The following is a 20,432-nucleotide window of genomic DNA, read 5'->3' as shown; positions in this document are numbered from 1 at the left end:
CCGATGGGAGTAAAATGCTTTTTATTGAACAATACGGAAGATACGCGTACTTAGACCCAGGCGTTTTAACATGTTACCTCCGTGGCCGTGGGTTCAGTACTTTATATTCGAAATTTGAACGTTTATGTAGATGTACGAGTTGTAAATGTAGACATTTCAAAAACCAAGTAGCGCCATGACTGTAATGATACGACAGTCATGTTTCAAGGCTAGAAACATGCCTGACACTCCCCCTTGTATTTCCCATCATTAAACTAATGAACCGCCACAGGAGGCTGTTGTTCTCCGTTTAACTGTCTGGTCTGGTCCTCAAGGCCAGTGTGTGTGAGAGAGAGAGAGAGCTGCAAAGTAAAGAGCGACCAGGAATTTATTTTTTATCACTGATGGATTTTCTCTCTAGGGAGTTTCCTCTGACCAGCTTCCATGTCGAATCAGTTTAGAAAGTGATTTTTTTTGGGTCAGTTTGGTTGTATTCAGCATGGCTCCTCCAGGACTGTTCTGTCAGGTAGGCTGCACTACACTTTTAGGCTTGTCGCTTTTTTCTGCAGTGGTGGAAAAACTAAAAGTACTCAAACTTTTTACTTATAAGTAAAAGCATCAATACTGCAATGCAGAAGTAAAAGTCTAAAACCAAATTTACTTGAGTGAAAGTAAAAAAGTATTCAAAATATACTTAAAGTACCAAAAGTAAAAGTACTCATTATGCAGAAGGTCCTGTTTCACAAGTTATTATGTCTAAAATGTATAAATAAATATTTTGAAAATGGCAGATTTACAAGCTCACAAAGCATTGCATCAAGACGTGTTGTGAGCTTGTAACTAACAGATTGCATTTAATAGAGTATTTCCACATTGCAGTGATACTTTTACTTGAGTAAAACATTTGATTACTTTTCCACCTCTGATCCTAGATGACTATTTCTATGCATTTGATGTTTTATTACCTCGTAATTACCTGCTTACTGTAAATTGCTCTGGATTAAGAGCGTCTGCTAAATCAAAGCCTAATAAATTGAAAATTGACATTTATTACTTTATAATTTGTTATTTTATAATACATTGTCAGGTGTGTCTTGTGGACTGTCCCTCTATCGGTAATTACAAGAAACATCTGAGATCCGAGGAACATCGACAGGTATGTATAGGATAATATTAATATCATATTTGTTTATTATTATTATTATTCTGGGAGACCCAAATGGAGTTTGAAACTTTAGCCAAGCAATGAATGTTGAAATGAAATGAAAATGTCAGGAAGTGTGACAGTGATCTGAAAGCAGTGATGTAAAGTAACTATACATTACTCAAGTAGGCCTACTGTACTATGTTGAGGTAGACTTTTTATATTACTAGTACCTAGGTATAGCACTGTAGGCTATTCTGAATCAGTTCATTAGCCTATAGATAGGCTACACATTGTTATGTCTGCGTCTGAATGTAGAGTCCTAGCAGAGAATGTAAATAAGGTGCCACCGGCATGGTGTTTATACCAGGGGAAGGAGAGACTGATAGACAAAATGCATCCTCTCGGAACTCTGTATTTAACTTTCACCAACTTTCAGATGGTGGTGGAAAAAATACTCACATTTTTCATGCAGAATGTCCCATTTCACAAGTTTCCAAATGTATAAAAAAGATCCTTGTGAGCTTGTAGATCGGCTATTTTCAAATGAACTAAATGTATATAGGGCTGAAGTGGATGTTGAAGGATGTTGCAGGCCATGTAAAATCTGACCTTGTGCCACGATTGACCCCCGGGCCAGACTTTGGCCATGTCTGGTTTACATCAACCTCCGACTATCTGTCCATTAATTATCATCTGCTTGTGTTGGTACTTTGTAGTCCTTTAGTGGGATTACAGAGGTCAGCCTGCATGTGTACAGGGCACTAAAACAGAGTGGGCTCTCCATTTCCTGTCAGCCTACTTTCCCTATCCCTCTCTAAATAGAGACATAAAAAGCCCCCCAAAAAACAAACAAACAAAACAAAGTGGGCTCTGGAGAGAACTGGGCACTAAAACAAAGTGGGCTTAGTTTAGGGGCAAGGGCTTTACCCTTTAAATTATGAAATTCCAGGCCTGGGCAAGGCCACAGTTTGGCCGTGGGGGGGTCGACAGCTAAATAACTGATAGAGCGGAACCCAATGTAACTCTGAGGGTGTGCACACACTCGCACCGTTAAATTAACACTGAGGATCTTACCATGTAGATTCGGGCCACACAGATAAAAAAACAAGGTATTAAATGAGGTGTGTGGCCAAATGCACATCAAACTGGGGGTCCTTGAGATTAAAAAGGTTGAGAATCACTACTTCACAGGATGGGTTGAAATTTGGAAGGTACCGATACGGGAAGAAAACTATTTTATAATGATGTTACAGTGACAGTGTGCTGGTCCTTTTCTTTGATATCACCATCAGAGATCCCCTTCTGAATATAATTATGCACTTTTTGAGTTACGCACCTGTCACCAACCTTTTGAGGTGTGCATCGGCTTTCTTCACAAAAATAATGATGTTATGAAAATGACTACAGTCAAACTGACCTGGTTTCATGTGGGGGTAATGTGTTTCTAGAATAGATTTACTATTGAGCCTGCTTTGTAGTTCATGCTGTTGTGGAGGTCGAGTGATTTTGATGAATATATGAATACGTATATTTAGGATAATGATATAACCCCAGAGTGCCTTACATAAAAAAGGATTATCTAAACATAACTCATAACCAAGTGTGCATCATATAAGAAGGTGGTTTGAACCATAATAACTCGGCCATAGCTGAGTGGTTAGTGAACCCGCCTAGGGAGCCAGAGGCCCTGGTTGCCCCAGGTTCGATTCCAGGCCATCCCAGCATATGTGTCGATGAAATGAAATTTGTCCCTGAGCAAGACTCTTAACCCCTAATTGCTCACAGGTTCTCATTGGAAACAAGACCGCAAGGACTTTCATGAACGACCTGTTAAAAGGAATTATCCTATATATAGCCCTATATGTAATAATGGAATATATCGCTGTCAAGCAGATAATCACGTAGGCATATAGTAGGAATGCTCGGTAGCAGGGAAGGGCCCCGAGAACGCCACCCTAATAGCACCCAAGGGATCACCTGTCTTAGTCAGACCACCATGAGAGGATGAGGAGGCACAGATGGTTGAAGGAAAATGTATAACAGGGCTCCATACTCCATATATTAATAACTCTGCCAAAGGTTTTAGGCCCAAAACTGGAGGATGTAAGTTGTGATGTGATGACAGTGAAATCTGTGTAGAAAGGGCAAGGCGGAAACATGTGTTTGATGACGTGTGATGTGGATCATTTGTGCCCTTGTGTGGGACAGTATAAAAGTTTGTCGCCTGCTGAATACTGGACTTGGTTTCGGTCCACACTGAAATCAAGGCACTGCAGTTTGTGAATAAATCATTACGTTTTGAAGAGTATCTTGGTCTCCGTCTCGTTTCGTAAGAAACCACTTCAAATGTGATATTTATGAGCTCTGACTAACCTGAAATTACGGCAGTTCTACACTGTCAACCTTGGGCCCCAGAGAAGGGGCGTTTGAGCTCTCCTTTACTCCCTTCTCTTGTTTTGGTATTCTTGAGATTGAGAAATACCCAGAAATTAATGTTGAGAAACGGCACATAAATTAACCATTTCTAAATCTAAACCCGTCTCTTGTTCTCTACCCACAGGAAAAGGCGGAACTGTTTCAGAAAGGTAGGTCATCTCTTGTTTACTGTGCTTCCAAGATACAGTAATGTTAATGTTTAAATAATAGAGCATTTAGACAAGGCATTCATCATTGCCCAAGGTTATCCAGCCGGAGGATGGCGTTTCAGTCCTAGCCATATAGGAGATGATTTGTTTATCTATCCATAGTTCTATTCAGCCATAAAGAAGAGAACATAACATTATGTTTATTCAGTCATAAATTCAACTCAATTAAAACTTTATTCCAGACACACAGGGGGTCCATATAGTACTGTACATACAAATCATCAACATCACACAATTAAACAATAAATGAAAAATAAAACAAACATAAAATCATACATAGAATCTGACTCTCCAGTGTTTATGTAGCCTGGAGTACAAGAGACAGCTCTTCCCTGGATTGACTATATCCTCAATAATACTGTTCACTTTCATGAACGGACCTGTTAAAGGAATTATCCTTATCCTTAAGTAGTATCCTCAGGGCATCATTGTAGGCCACGTTAAGCCTCTGCATGCTACCTTTCTTGTATAGAGAAGAGAACATAACATTATGTTTATGTATCCATAGTTCTATTCAGTCATAAAGTAGAGAACGTAACATTTGACCAACTCAGTGACCATGTCTGACAGTTCCCTCTGCAGGTCAGAGGTCACTCGTGGTGACAGTTCAATGTGCTGATTGGTCAGCTACTGTCATATCAGCCCTAGGGCTGATCACCCTCTCTGTGCTTTTATCACTCCCCTCACCCAGGGCAAATGAAGGCATCATACATGTTAAATATGGCTTGATGGATAATCACTTTTCACTTGAATCTGATTATTTAAAAAAGTGCATTACTTTTGTTTAAACCTGTGACATCAAAGGGACTAAATGACATTGTATTACATCACTTCCTCTACAGCTACAGTACATGTCAGTATCTGCCTTGCATGAAATGTGAGCACACAATAGTTCATGTTTACATTAAGCTCTACTGTACTGACCACAAGATGTAATTGAATTGACCTCTGTTCTGTTTTGCTTTCTTTCTGGATGCTCTTTTGCTGGATGTTTTGCTGGATGTTTTCAGAGGTGTTCGAAGGACATGGTAAGCTTCCATGTTTTCTGTGTTTTTTCTTTTCTTTTGACAGTGACAGCAGAACAGGTAGGAGAGGGACTATAGAGACCAGAGAGAGAGGACATAGAGCAGTGGTTCATAAACTTGTCAGGCCGCGACCCCCCAAAATAATAATATATTTGAACTGGGGAACCCCCAGCATGACAAGCACTTGGAATTGTAGGAGTTGAGGCACTACATTTTTGTTTCACTCAAAGCATGTAGTGAGCATGTGGATCGTTAATATAATATTTCACAATGTGGCCAATGTTTGACCATTCTTTAAAGCAGAGGTCTTCAACAGGGGGTCCGGGACCCCTAGGGGGTCTACAAGCTCACAACGCCTCACGCTGCGAGGCGTTGTGAGCCTGTAGATCTGCTATTTTTGGCAAAGAGGTATAGGTGTAGAGGGAAAAAAGAGCAGACCAAGTAAACAAAAAAGGTTTAATCTGAAACACAATTTTATACAATATAGATGGGGTCCCTGCTTCATCTCTCTCTCAGCTAGGGGGTCCTTGGCCTGAAAACGTTGAAGACCCCTGCTTTAGTATAGTATAGTATAGTTTGTTGATTACTTATGACGCACTAATGGTCTTATTTTATTTAATTATTTCTTTCATTTTAGAGGTATTAAAAAGGTCTTTAAAATCCTTAAAGTGTCACTTTAGCAGTGGGCAGATACCTTGTATACACTTATACTGTATGTTGGTTTGTTTACTGTTGAGTGAGAAAACACTGTTGCACATTAAGCAAATCATCTGGGGACCCCCCCCCCCCAAAAAAAAAAGATAATATATATTTGGTGACCCCCCCTAGGGATCCTGACCCACATTTTGATAACCACTGACATAGAGGGAGATTAAAGAGATTACTTTTTTTTATTATTCTTTTTGTTTTGTTTTATGCCTTTATTTAGAGAGGGATAGGGAAAGTCGACTGACAGGAAATGGGGAGAAAGATGGGGAGTTGACACGCTGCAAAGGTCACCGGGAACGGGAGTCGAACCCGCGACACGCTGCAGCCTAGGGTGCCTGGACCGTCACGCTACGGCCCAGGCCAAGAGAGATGACTTTTGTGGAATTCTGTATCAATTAGTAATTGTTGAATGATGCAAGCAGACTCAGAGACATTTCACATTGTATGATTTTAGTACATGAGCTCATGGGAGAACTATATTAACCCATTCAATCCGGGAACGCATCTGTGTCAGGATGTTAGATTTTAGCTTTTATACTTTTGGCTATGCAAAAATAGCAGATCTACAAGCTCATAGCGTGTCACTTTGTGCCGCACTGTGAGCTTGTAGATCTGCTATTTAAAAAAAAATCTTGCATTTTTTTTTCAAATCTTCGAATATATATATTTTTTCAAGGGAACATCTTTAACTCAAATCTTTACTTCTGGGGGGGGGGGGGGGGGTCCCTGGAACTAAATATTTTTAGATGGGGGTCCGTGGCCAAATACATATAATTTTGGGTGGTCCTTGACATGAAAAAGTTTGAGAACCACTGATATTATAGCAACATACGTTTTTTTTTTTCAAAATAAACTGATTTAGAAGACATTTGTAGAATCCCCAGAAGCAAAGATTTGAGTAACAAATGTTCGCTTTAAAAAAATAAATATATATATTCAAAGATTTTCACGATAAAAAAAAAAAGTAGATCTACAAGTTCATAGCCGTGCTATGAGCTTGTTGATCTGCTGTTTTTTAATAGCCAAAGAAAATTACACAGATGCTTTCCCGGTCTCTATGGGTTAAATATTTAGGGTGGTGGTACGATAGTTCTCAGGGGAAAGTAGGGAGAGAGCCTAGTTGTACACAAAGATAAGAGGGGAACTTGCTTGTGTCACTTGCTTGTGTCCCCGACCAAGCTGTGCCAAAACAATACATACCAGGCCTGTGCCATTTTCATCTTGCCTCTATGATATTGAAATGGTCAAAACAAAATCAAAAGGCAAAAGGTGAACAACATGATAACAATATAAAGTATATACTTCTAACACAGTTCTTCCTCATGGTTAAACCATAATGGTTCTTTGAGGCACCTTTCACTATTTAAACGCTAGCATTCCACTTTGGGGTGTGTTTTTATAGGCGAACGTTCGCCGAAAAAACAAAAGACGGTTTCCCAGTTTCGGCGAACATTCGCCGAAACTGGTTATTCAGGCATCACTCTGAATAACCAGTTTTGGTTGCCATGTGGTGCCACCTTTATTGTTCTGTGTATACAGATACAGTACTATAGATAGAGCAAGTATGCACTATGTGCGGTCAATATTTTTGCATTTCTCTGCAGTCGAGGTGTTATGTTTCCATGAAAGAGCAAATGGCTTTCTACTGTTTGTCATCTGGTGACACAAGACAAATGTTTTGACCTTTGTACGGGTGTAGAATGTTCCATTATAGGCGTCAACTCCCACTTCCGCTCAAAGATGCCAAGCGAGATAACCTCACATGGCTGCGGATGTTGTGTGGTTAGAGACACATGCAGAAGATAGCTTTGCTGTCAGGCAGAAAACTTTCATCTTCATATTTGTATGTGTTTCTCTTTTTTCAATGTGCTACTTGATCGTGCAAGAGTGTTACATAATGTAAAGGTAGCGGAAATAGCTGATCTACAAGCTTCTGAAATTGGTTAAGTCTTTTTTTATGAATATGTAACTAATGAAAGGTGTTAACAAGAGCTTGTGACTAATAACTGCATTGGAAAACAGGTTATTTTACTTTAGTCTAGTAGTCAGCAAATCCTGGACAAATACCCAGATGTAAGAGCGTCTTATTTGGGGGCTACCAATGATAGAAGAGATTGCAACGAATTTTGCAAGCCGTTAAGCTGCTTTTTTTGGCTTCCCAAATTGTTGGAAGCCTCTTTATGGCCAACCTATGGACATGTCCTAGGCTGCCAAAAACAAACAGCGTGCATTCTGTTATCCTATATTCTTCACCAACCGGTGTCTCCCAGGGCTCTATACTTAGTCTGCTCCTTTTTCCCCATACACCAAAATGTTTGTGTTTACATTGCTTATTGGAAGTCACTCTGGATAAGAGCATCTGCTAAACTGTCTAAATTGTAAACACAAGCAGGTTTCAGCTATAACCTTGCTCTGTGCTGGTATCAAGGAGCGGCTGTTATTTAATGACTTTTGTCATAAAAGCTTCCTCTAAGCTAGAGTCGAAAGTGCGGGCCACTTTGAGGATAGAAAGTGTTGTGGTGAGGAATGATTAGCCAGAGAGATACAATAGGATATTCTTCTGGTTTACAAGGTTATTATTAATGAGTCAGACATCCTGTGTAGTCCTGCCTTGTCTTGGCAGTGAAAGGCTCCAGTGATTGCTGAAGGTCATCCTACCTTAACTCCCATTCCCAGGGCCATTTATCTGGCGACTCCCCCACTGCAGATGGCCTAGTATGGCACCTGCTTGGTTGTTGGGGGGGGGGGGGGGGGGGGGGGGGCAGCACTGTGTGTGTGTGTGTGTGTGTGTGTGTGTGTGTGTGTGTGTGTGTGTGTGTGTGTGTGTGTGTGTGTGTGTGTGTGTGTGTGTGTGTGTGTGTGTGTGTGTGTGTGTGTGTGTGCGAGTATGTGTACGGCTACCAACACAAGCCGTCACCCTGGCCGGCTGATCTTTTAGCAGGCCCCCCCCCCACGTAATTTATACTGCCATTTCACCATTGCAATAGGTGGCTGGCTTAAGTAACCGGAACAATGGGCCCCTGACAACACTGCCCACCCACCTGATTCGGATGCTATCAATGCATTGAATGGGACATTATCACATTTTATTAGACCATTGAATGGGCGAAGTAGGCGACCTACTTACCTACCCGTGATTTATCAGACCATTCATTGGGTGTTATGTTATCAAGACATACTGACCTACCAACGAAGATGACTTAAATAGTTCAGTTTCGGTTTTGGTTTTGGTTGTTTTGGTTTCGGACCATGACGGAGGCGCGCAGTCTCAGGCGAGCTGGTGCGACGCTTGCCTGAGCCTACTCAGCGCCGTTGGAGTTATGTACCGGTAGGCACAGAATCGTAAATATTGTTGTGGGGACTGCTCCGCCTCCAAAGTAGGTCAGTAGCTCCTGATTACGCCCAATGAATGGTCTGACAAATCGCGGGTAGGTCCGTGTATCGCCTACTCGTCACCTACTCGCCCATTCAATGGTCTGATAAAACGTGATAATCTCCCATTCAATGCATTGATAGCATTCGAAGCCGGTGGCCCACCATTTCTTTTAGGCCTAAACACGCGACGCATGCCTCCCGGGGGGGAGGGGGAAGGGGGGGGGGGGTGGTATGTCCGTTTGTGGTTAGGTTTCTTCAGCATGAGTATGTCCGGTTGTGGGAACGTTTCTTCTGCATGAATAAATAGGCATAGACGACTCATGACATCACTATTATGTCACAAGTACAAACACAGATGATATATATATTGTAAGACACAAAGGGTTAGGCATAGACACAGGCTGACACGTCATGTGAAGTCCGGCTTAGCCTGGGTCTGGCAGAACCAGGTCTCCTGGTCTTGTTAAGACTGTCTGTGACTTCACTCTGTGCTGGATCATTGTATTGTTGTGGGGCTTGTTCCTTGTTCCCTGTGTTTCCCCGTTGTAATGTAATTCCCTCTGTTTGAGGTGTACCTATTATTTTAAGTAAAGTTGTCGTTTATTGTGAACCTTGGTCTCCTGAGTATACTTTGATGTTGAGTTCTGCATATGGGTCCCTAACACCATATCAGTTGGATGACTGATGCAACGTAGCTGTGAGGTGGATGTTAGATGTGAGGTGGACTCTAGATGTGAGAGAGACGCCAGAGAGGGTCACTTGTAAAAGATCTATGGCTTTGATGCTATAGATTCGATGTGGGCCTATTTGACAGTGCAGAAACATATGACTTGATGCATTTAACATTAACGAGTGTCAACGAGCATCGGCTGGATACAGACACACACCTGCCCTCTGCAGTGCTCTAAACCGAAAGTGATTGGAGTCTCATTTCTCTCCAAAAGCCCTTGAATATGATGGAATATGATTAAGTACTGTGATTATGGTAAGCTCACATTTCATATTATACACACCATACAGTAAGAACTCCTCTACCTTTCACTAGCATATATATATCTTTTTAAAATATATATATATATATATATATATATATATATATATATATATATATATATATATATATATACACGTTTTGATATGGCAATATATCGCGGGACATCTGATATCTGTATATCTGTTTTCAGCGTGCAGCATAAATTAAGCATTATGGTTACCTCACAAGCCTGATTCGGTGATAGTAGCCTACAGCTTGGATTGGAAAGCTCTGTGAGATCATTATGGATCATACTGTACATGTTTCACAAATGCTAGTGTGACAATCTAACCTACTGAAACTCTTGTGACACTGTTTATAGTAGAATGGGTTTTTCTCCAGTGTGGATACGATGGTGTGTCTTCAGAGTATCTGACCGAATGAAACTCTTTTCACAATGTTTACAGTGGAAAGGTTTTTCTCCGGTGTGGACATGCTGATGGTGTCTTCAGATCGACTGACTGACTGAAACTCTTTTCACAATGATTACAGTGGAAAGGTTTTTCTCCAGTGTGGATACGCTGGTGTTTGCTCAGAGTGTCTACTCTAACCGACTGAAACTCTTGTTACACAGTTTACAGTAGAAAGGTTTTTCTCCAGTGTGGACACACTGGTGTTTGATCAGACTACCTGACTCACTGAAACTCCTGTCACACTGTTTACACTGGAAATATGGTTTGTCTCCGGTGTGGATACGCAGGTGACTCTTAAAATGACCCAACTGACTGAAACTCTTGCCACACTGTTTACAGTGGAAAGGTAATTCTCCAGTGTGGATACGCTGGTGTTGGATCAGATGACTCGTTGAAACTCTTGCCACACTGTTCACAGTGGAAAGGTCTTTCTCCAGTGTGGATACGCTGGTGTGTCTTCAGGTGACTTAACTTACTGAAACTTGTGTCACACCGTTTACAGTGGAAAGGTTTTTCTCCATTGTGGACACGCTGGTGTTTGTTCAGATTACATTGAATCTCTTGTCACACTGTTTACACTGGAAAGGCTTTTCTCCAGTGTGGATACGCTGGTGTCTCTTCAGGTGACTTAACTTACTGAAACTTGTGTCACACTGTTTACAGATGTGAGTTGTCTTCTCTCCTGTGTAAATCACCTGATGTTTCTTTACATCTCCTAGTTAGTTTAACATCTCGGTATACCGTTGATGTCTTTGAGATTTCGGTGGGTCTGTGTCTCCTCGTTTCCGGCTCGTTACAGAGCTGGCTATTTGCTGACAGGCCTCTGAGCAGATTATGTCTGTTCCTCAGTGTTTGGAGGTTGAGGTCGTCGTGGCTCGGCTGAGACGTGAAGGTACACTCGGAACAGGAGAGCTTAGTCTGGGAGGATTGGGACCACACTCCTCCCAGGAGTGGCGGTTCACGGACAAAGCTGCTGCTGTACATGGACTGTGATGGGGACGGAGTTGTATAGGCTCTGCTGAAGCTGGAAAATGTGTCCTCTCTCTTTATCTCCCTGTATTCTTTGTCTGAATCTCTTGTGGAGAGATACTCCTGGTCTCAGTGGAATGAAGTGGAAGTCTAAAGTAGCTTCCCACCTCATATATGCTGAGCAGAGCTCTGGTCTGACCTCACTCACAACACAATCGGTTGCCATGCATGCCAAGCAAGTAGTAACACAGATGTGTGTATATTGACTATTTTGTCAACAAATAAAAACTAGACTAATGTTAGGGAGGGATCTAGTGGAGAAGAGATCCAGTAGAGCTAAAAGACAAGTCAGTCAGTGTTTGGTTGTGCCCGCGTGCTGTGCTCCGAAAATAGCTGATCTACAAGCTCACAACGCGTCGCGCTGCGACGCGTTGTGAGCTTGTAGATCAGCTATTTTCAGCATGCAGCCAAGTGTAAAATCAGCCATTACGACGCCATCAAGGCACAGCTAAAATACATTATAGTCGACTAATTCAACTGTAGATTTAGTCGACTATAATCTTATGATATTTAGTCAACTAAAACTAGACAAAAACTAAAAAATGTTCAGATGACTAAAATATCACTAAAACTTAATGGAATTTGATTCAAAAGACTATGACTAAAACTGAATAAAAGTTTGCTGTCAAAATCAACACTGTTTTTTGGGGCGGTGTAACCGCCCCCTATAAGTGAGTTTTGGACACTGACCAATCCTGCACCGTGATTGGCCAATAGTCTACAACGCAGTCTACAACCCTAACCCTTCCACAGTCAATGCAAATCTATACTTTTGCAAAGTCAGCCAATCACATTACAGCTAGTGTCATCACCACTAGCTGTAATGTGATTGGCTAACTTTGCAAATTCAGGACTGTGATTGGCTAGCGAAACACATGACACATGTGAAGCCCTATGAATAGCAGTATGGACTTAAAAAAAGTCCTTTTTCTTAAGTGAGTCATGTTGTGATGACCACACACCGCCCACTTCACACTGGGTGTGATTTTTTTTTTAAACATTTGTGAAATGGGACATTTTGCATAATGAATACTTTAATACTTTCTAACTATATATATATATATATATATATATATATATATATATATATATATATATATATATATATATATATATATATATATATATATATATATATATATATATTTAAATATTTGACCGAGTTCCGCGCTATGAGCTTGTAGATCTGTTATTTTTGAATAGCCAAAGAAATAAAAAAAATCACACCCTGTGTGAAGGTAGCGGCGCCTTTGATACATTATGTCATCGATATGTGTTTATAATGTGTTTATAGCCATGTGTCACGTGAAGCTTGACCAATCACTTTGTTGACGGGTCTGACCAATCAGAACGTTGACGGGTCTGACCAATCAGAACGTTGACGGTGAACACGGACAAAGTCAGGTATAGAGCAGGATCCGCTCTATACCTTTAGGTATAGAGCGGAAAATTACACAGATGCGTTGTAAAAATTACACAGATGCGTTCCCTGTTTTAAAGGATTAAGGGGCAGATTATCAGCACGTGTCAGGTTCGACCGCAATGTCCACATCACTGGTATAATTCAAACTTGTTAATGGACAGTATTGTGTATTGCTGATGTTTCTCCATGTCTGACTCTCTCTTCCAGTTTATTTGGATCACATTGACATTCTGGGAGACCGCCCGAAATATCCATTATTAGGTTAGTAAAGTGTGTATGTGTGTTATAGAAATATTCATAATTAGGTTAGTAAAGTGTGTATGTGTGTTATAGAAATATTCATTATTAGGTAGTAAAGTGTGTATGTGTGTTATAGAAATATTCATTATTAGGTTAGTAAAGTGTGTATGTGTGTTATAGAAATATTCATTATTAGGTTAGTTAAGTGCGTATGTGTGTTATAGAAATATTCATTATTAGGTTAGTAAAGTGTGTATGTGTGTTATAGAAATATTCATAATTAGGTTAGTAAAGTGTGTATGTGTGTTATAGAAATATTCATTATTAGGTTAGTTAAGTATGTATGTGTGTTATAGAAATATCCATTATTATGTTATTGAAGTGTGTATGTGTGTAATAATATCCATTATTAGGTTATTAAAGTGTGTGCTGTATGCATGTTATAGCATCCAACTCACACCTTCATATTTGGGATAGTCATTTATTGTTTTATACTCTGGTGCAGGTAAATAACATCTCATTTGTTATATCCCAGTTAGGTTCTTGTCCTGGCTATGATTGAAAGCGGGTTAAGGAACTTGGAATATTCTGATACTTCCTGAGATGCTAAAGCTTTTAAACGTCTTATCCTGTTATTTTACTGTTGATCAGTATAGTTGTGCACAGGAGTTTGGGGGAAAATAAGCAGATTATCAAACTTAAAGAAACCGTAACTGTTGCCTGTTGTTCACAATGTGCGAAAAGTAGTGGTTTGTATGCAACAGTAGTTCACTGTATCTAGACCAGAATGGGCGGTGGTAGCCACAGACCACAGACTGTACGGATTCAGTCAACTGAAGCATGCGTATTCCAATGCTTATCGGCTCTAGTGCAGTGATTCTCAACCTTTTCAGGCCGCGACCCCCCAACAGAATCATATTTGAACTGGGGACCCCAGACCCTGATAAGCGCTTGGAATGTATAGGAGTTGAGGCATTACATTTAGTTTGACTCGGTTCCACACATAAATATTGTGAAAATAGCAGATCTACAAGCTCACAACGCCTCGCGCTGCGAGGCGTTGTGAGCTTGTAGATCTGTTATTTTAACATTTTTTGCCTCTTATATTATTTGACAATTTGGCCGATGTTTGACTTTTATAGAATCGTTTTTTGATTACTTTTGATGCAGTAATGTTTTTTTTTATATTCTTTCTTTTTTTTGGGATGTATTAAAAAGGTCTCAAAAGTCCTTAAATTGTCATCTGGGGACCGCCCAAAAATCATGTAAGGGAGAACCACGGCTCTAGTGCATAACTGTAGTCCCAGGTTTTCAGAAAGTATCATATCCAGTTTTCCTGTTCCACCTCATTTTCCCATTCCTTCGTTTTATTGGCTCGGCATCAGGCATGAATCTGAGACACAGTATGACACCGTCACGTGTTCCCATTTCAAATCTTCTGCTGAGCCAATCAAACAAAGCTATGGGAAAATGAACTGGAAGAGGAAACGGGTAACCTGGAAACCTGGGATTGTCTACAGCTACACGCAGAGCCTATTGAACAGAAAGCAGTAAAGAATGTAATCTGTATACTATATTCACAGAAAGCAGCACTAGAGGAAAGGCCTTGCATGGGTTCACTAAAATATTGAGATATCTTGCATTTATTGACAAAAAATAACAACATAAAGGAAATAATGCAAAACAAGTGTAGAAAGTCCCTGCGTCGTTTGTCCCTGCGCCCTCTAAAGCTTAAAGTTTTCTGAAAAACCTTTTATTGCAAAAATGTAAAACAAATTCATGTTGCTATGTACTTAGCAGCAAACATCTGAAATGACACCGTTGCTTTCCCGGATTGAAGGGTTTAAGAACGTATAGGCTTTCCAGGTCTAAATGGGTTAATTACCCATAGCAAGATCCCCTTATCTCCCAAAAATAACTATTTTTCTATCCGTTAGTCATGGAGACTTTATGGATATGTTTTTGTTTTTGTCGCATTCCTAAGCCAATAATTTGATGACAGCACTTCCGGTAGGAGACACAAAGAGTCTCCTTTGTGTTTCCTATCGGAATCGCTGCCTACTGGTCCGCTGGTCATCAAATTATTGGCTTGGCACAAGAATAAATAATTACATGAATTCCATGGGGTGACTAATCGATAGAAAAAAAGTTATTGTTTGGGTGAACTGTCCCTTTAACACACATGCATGTGTTTTGTTTTCGGCATTTGCCTCTCTCCTAGGCTTGTCTCTGGTGACGCTGTGCTTTGGTTCAGAGGATGGCTCCCTGTTCTACCTGTGTCACGCCTGTGAGGAACCAGTCTCGGACATAAGTGAACATCTCGACTCTCCTGAGCACCTTCGCAATTACTACGTAAGTGTTGACCACCTCGTTTACACAGAGATACACATCAGCTTGCATAAATGCTCTTTGTAATTGAGATTTAATCTTTCCTATTTTCCCAGAACTACACCAACCCAGACGTGCTGAGATTCTCATGGATTCCCAGCTCAAAGATCCACACCATGGTGGATCCTGTGGCCCACAGCAACGTCAAGAAGAACTGGGAACGACACACTGGGAAGTTGCAGGTCGGTTGGCATCAGTGGTGTAAAGTAACTGAGTGCATTTATTCAAGTACTACTTAAGTACAATTTTGGGGTACTTTTACTTTACTGGAGTATTTCCAATTTTCAAAACTTTTACTTTTACTCCATTACATCTCAGAGGAAAATATTGTACTTTTACTCCACTATAATTATTTGAAAACTTAAAACTTTAGTTCTAGTTTACTTTGCAGATATAAATTATTATATTGTAAAACATACATTAACCACTTCAGCCCTATTTTATACCTAGGCTATTTGAAAATAGCCGATCTACGAGCTGATACTTTTACTTAAGTAAAACATTTGAGTACTTTTCCCACCATTGGCATGCGCGAAGCGCTTGAATTTGATCAGAATTGCGATCGTGATGAATGACCACTTTTACATTTTTGTCTGTGAAAGCAATATGTTGTAACCAGAAGGAACAGGAAGGTTGATGCTTTAAATTTTCAACATGAGCTTGTTTTATTCCATCTTTTCTGTGTGCAGGTTCTGGACTTGCCTCCAGATTTGTTTAAAACCGTGAGAGGCACCAGTTATGTCAAAGGTACAGTACAGTGCTGATAATGTTTATTTAGAATGTTAATCCTGAAGATCATCCGTTAGATTGACAACACCATATAGTGACGCAGATCATAGATATCCACTCCAGTTATCCACTGGCTAAGAAGAACATAATTATGAATTTCTACCACAATGCAAGCGAGACAAATTGTCAAATATGATCATTTTTATATTTCAATATTAACCCATTTAAACCGGGAACGCATCTGTGTAACCACTTTATCCTTATTTTATACTTTGGGCTATTCAAAAATAGCGAGTGCCGCGCTATGAGCTTGTAGATCTGCTATTTTTGACAAATCTTGACCATTTGTGCAAATATTTGAATATATATTTATTGAATGTAATTTATTTATTTGAATATAATATTATTATTTATATATTTTTAAAAGGCAACATTTGTAACTCAAATCTTTGGTTCTGGGGGGTTCCTGGAAAAAAATATTTTGAGGTCGGCGGACAAATACACATCATTTTGGGTTGTCCTTGGCATGAAAAAGTTTGAGAACCACTGATATTAAAAAGCAACATACGTGCGTTTTTCAGAAAACTGTAAGGATTTGTAGAATCCCCCCAGAAGCAAAGATTTGAGTGACAAATGTTTGCTTTAAAAATATATATATATATTCAAAGGTTTGGACAAATTTTCACGATTTTTCAAAAATAGCAGATCTACAAGCTCGTAGCGCGGCACTCGGTGCCGGGCTATGAGCTTGTATATCTGCTATTTTTGAATCGCCAAAGAAATCTAAAATGACACAGTATGCGTTCCCTGATTGAATGGGTTAAAGGGATTGTAGGGAACATTAAGCCTAAATTTAAAAAATATTTATATATAAATATTTTGCATTTTCTCCCCTCTATCAGCCACTATATAATGATGCTGGGGTGTTTTCCTTCATTGAAACACAGCCCTCTTTCTGAAATCCGTATTTTCCCTAATGTTTATGTGTTATATGTTTATGTCCGGGACGTAAATTAACGCACGTATGTGCGCGTCCGTGCGCGTCCGTGCCCGTATGAACGTTTTACTTTCGGTTTTGAAACGCTCTCAAACTTCGTTTTTGAGGCACCGAATTTACTTTTAAGATAGCGTGTGGATAGAATGTAGTTGTTTAACTTCATATATGTGGTCAATTTATCATGAAAGAGCCTATTTAAAAATAAAAATTCAGAGAACCAGCAGGGCAGGCATTTCCGCATATTGTATCCCAATAAAGCAACCTGTTTGGGGCACGGTTCCTTGAAATGTACCCTTGCTCTATGGAACTCCCTCCTGCGTCACCCCCTGGTGGTCGGGGAAAAGAACTGCTGGAGTGGCGGTGTTTGTTTAGTTCTGAACTTCCCTACTATCCCTTTAAAGACTATCACTTGAACTCTTGAGCCGTACAAATGAAGTCATGATTCTTCTCACTCTTTGACAGCAATGGCCACTCTGGGTGAAAATGACAACCTTCTGAAGCAGACCACAGGTCAGTTGATGAGCTGCCTCATTATTTATGCAGTTTGATTGAAACCCTTCAGTGAGAGATCCTTCCTTAATGTGTCATCAAAACAACAGCCTTGTGTTCCAATATTTGTGATCCATCTATCCACATATATGTACAGTATATACACAGTATATGTATGTGCTCCATCTATCCCCACAGCTGCGAGACCAAAAAAGATGACCATACAGACATACCTGGAAACCCCCAACAGGAAACATCCTCTTCTAGGTCAGTGGTTGCATCTCAGAATAATACCTCATGATGCAGGAAGAGTGTACGTGCGGGGCATATAAGTAGTTTGTTCTTTTATGAATGAATGCACACACGCACCCATGCGCACACACACACACACACACACACACACACACACACACACACACACACACACACACACACACACACACACACACACACACACACACTCTCTTCTCTGTTGATCTGAAATGTCGGGGTCTGTTATACGCTGTTCCATGGTAGTATAGATTGCTTTAACTTTAGTGTTTTCATTAGAACCATCTATGAGGGACTTTTAAAGAACTTGTTCTCAAAGTGGGTTCCGGGGACCCCCAGGGGTCCTTGGGGGGGTTCCAGGGGGTCCCCAGCTAAATGTGTTATAGCATCACAATAATTGTAACCACTTTAACCTTTTATACTTTGGCTATTCAAAAAATAGCAGATATACAAGCTCACAGTGCACAGAGTGCCGCGCTATGAGCTTGTAGATCTGCTATTTTTGAAAAATCGTGAACATTTGTGCGAACCTTTGAATATATCAATTTTTTAAGCGAACATTTGTAACTCAAATCTTTGCTTCTGAGGGGTCCCTGGAACAAAATATTTGAGATGGGGGTCCGCAGCCAAATACATATCATTTGGGGGTTATTATGTATTATTACACGGCTTGGTTGAATGCTCGATTCTGATTGGTCAGTCATCGGTCATTATTTCTGGATAATGACCGATGAGCTCTATAACGGACCGCTGTGTAATCAGAGACTCAGTCAGAGCACCTGCTCGAGCCAACCTGCGCTGCTTGGTTTTATGCTTTATCCAACATGACAGCCATGTAAACAAACAACCAATGTCATTTACAACTAAACGTTGCTCTCAAGAATGATTTTGAAAACATTTGAAGTGAGAAATAGACGATGCAATAACCGAAAAGTGATTCTATTTGATCCACTGCACTTCCTTGTTTATCGTGGCACAACAACGGGGGAATACCAAAACGCTAGCCCCAAAACACAGTCGCTTTGTGGGTGGTTATGCACCTCTGCTCCGCCTTGGTGCATAATCACCCTGTCGGGCTTCAAATTTCAATAATGACCACCTCCCCATGCATTATCCCTTGCTTAATTGCACTCTGTTGCACCTTGTCATCCCTGCAGGTCTGGAGCACCTGGTGGAATGCAGCAGTGAGGAGCAGACTGACAGACGCTTATATCTCTGCACCGTCTGCAAACTCACTCTAACCGACCACAAGATCATCAATCACCTCCTGGGCTTTGATCACATCCGCTGCTACATTGTAATTAGCTATGACACACTGCTGCATAAAAATGAAAAAAAAAAAAACTCTGTTAACACTTGCTTAAAGGGGCTACACCATGAATTTCATTTTTTTTTAGGTTTTTAGTATTTTTTGGGCTCCCCAGTGTCTCTTGTACCCAAAAAAATATTTTTTTTAAACATTCAGTCATTCATGCTCATTTCATGGATTTCCTGAATGGGCGTGTCTGAACAGGCCATTTCAGAATGGCTGTGCAAGTGATGTCACTTGCACAGATTTTGCATTGACGATGGCCAGACAGAATTGCTCAGTAGCTCCCCCCTGCCCAATAGGACGTTTTGGTATTGCAGCTGAAAAAGCTTGGAATGACAGACAGTCAGATTGTGAGAAAAAATATCTGGATGTTTTTTAGGCTTACAACCTGTTTAAAACGTATTAGGGGGCAATATTTATATATAATATATATTTTTTGAATTCATGGTGTAGCCCCTTTAACCCATTCAATCCGGGAATGCGTCTCTGTCATTTTAGATGTCTTTGGCTCTTCAAAAATAGCAGATATACAAGCTCATCGTGAAAATGTATGCAAATATTTGAATATATTTTTTGAAGCGAACATTTGTAAAATATTTAGTTCCAGGGACCTCCAGAATCAAAGATTTGAGTTACAAATGTTCGCTTTAAAATATGTATAATCATGAGATTTGCACACGTTTTTTCAATTTTTCAAAAAAAGCAGATCTACAAGCTTATAGCGTGGCACTTGGTGCCGCGCTATGAGCTTGTACATCTGCTATTTTTGAATTGCCAAAGTATAAAATAATATGGATAAAGTGGTTACACAGATGCATTGAACTGCATGAATGGGTTAAGATTGAGAAATACCACAAAAAAAGGGAAGCGTGTCAACTGTCAACGGGTTTGCTCAACTCACATTTTATTACCATGAATTAGTATATCAGTTACATGGTGTTATTATGGAAGGTTGGATAAAGTAAGAGAAAGGAACTAGAAAGGCGCAATTTCAGGAAATTGCAAGTGTGGTTGCCTCGAAGGAAAGTCGTGGTGGACAGTAACTAAGTACATTTACTCAAGTACTGTACTGTACTTAAGTACAATTTAGATTTTACTGGAGTATTTACAGTTTGTTTACTTCCATTTGAAAATAGACGATCTACAAGCTCACAATGCGTCTTGTGAGCTTGTAGATCTGCTATTTCAAAAAATATTTTAGAATTTAAAATGCATTTGTAGAATCCCCAG

General features: G+C 40.1%; 1 protein-coding gene across 1 annotated transcript in view; it reads left to right on the top strand.

Annotated features, from left to right (window-relative positions):
• The first annotated feature begins 304 nt into the window (after nt 1-304).
• The window catches only part of LOC311062163 (uncharacterized protein), a 50,776-nt gene continuing 30,648 nt past the window's right edge, over nt 305-20,432 (top strand). Inside the window, exons 1-11 of the mRNA XM_084081003.1 lie at nt 305-505; nt 1,067-1,135; nt 3,687-3,711; nt 4,782-4,799; nt 12,985-13,038; nt 15,239-15,369; nt 15,462-15,587; nt 16,095-16,152; nt 17,594-17,641; nt 17,819-17,887; nt 19,048-19,187. Of these exons, the coding sequence (XP_083937129.1) occupies nt 479-505; nt 1,067-1,135; nt 3,687-3,711; nt 4,782-4,799; nt 12,985-13,038; nt 15,239-15,369; nt 15,462-15,587; nt 16,095-16,152; nt 17,594-17,641; nt 17,819-17,887; nt 19,048-19,187 (765 nt within the window). The 5' untranslated portion in view covers nt 305-478. The remainder of the gene's footprint in view (nt 506-1,066; nt 1,136-3,686; nt 3,712-4,781; nt 4,800-12,984; nt 13,039-15,238; nt 15,370-15,461; nt 15,588-16,094; nt 16,153-17,593; nt 17,642-17,818; nt 17,888-19,047; nt 19,188-20,432) is intronic.

This window comes from Gymnoscopelus microlampas (assembly GCF_963454915.1).
Source record: "Gymnoscopelus microlampas genome assembly, chromosome: 15".
Lineage (NCBI taxonomy): Eukaryota > Metazoa > Chordata > Actinopteri > Myctophiformes > Myctophidae > Gymnoscopelus > Gymnoscopelus microlampas.
The sequence above is the reverse complement of the archived record's forward strand: the minus strand, read 5'-3'. Positions and strand labels throughout refer to the sequence as shown.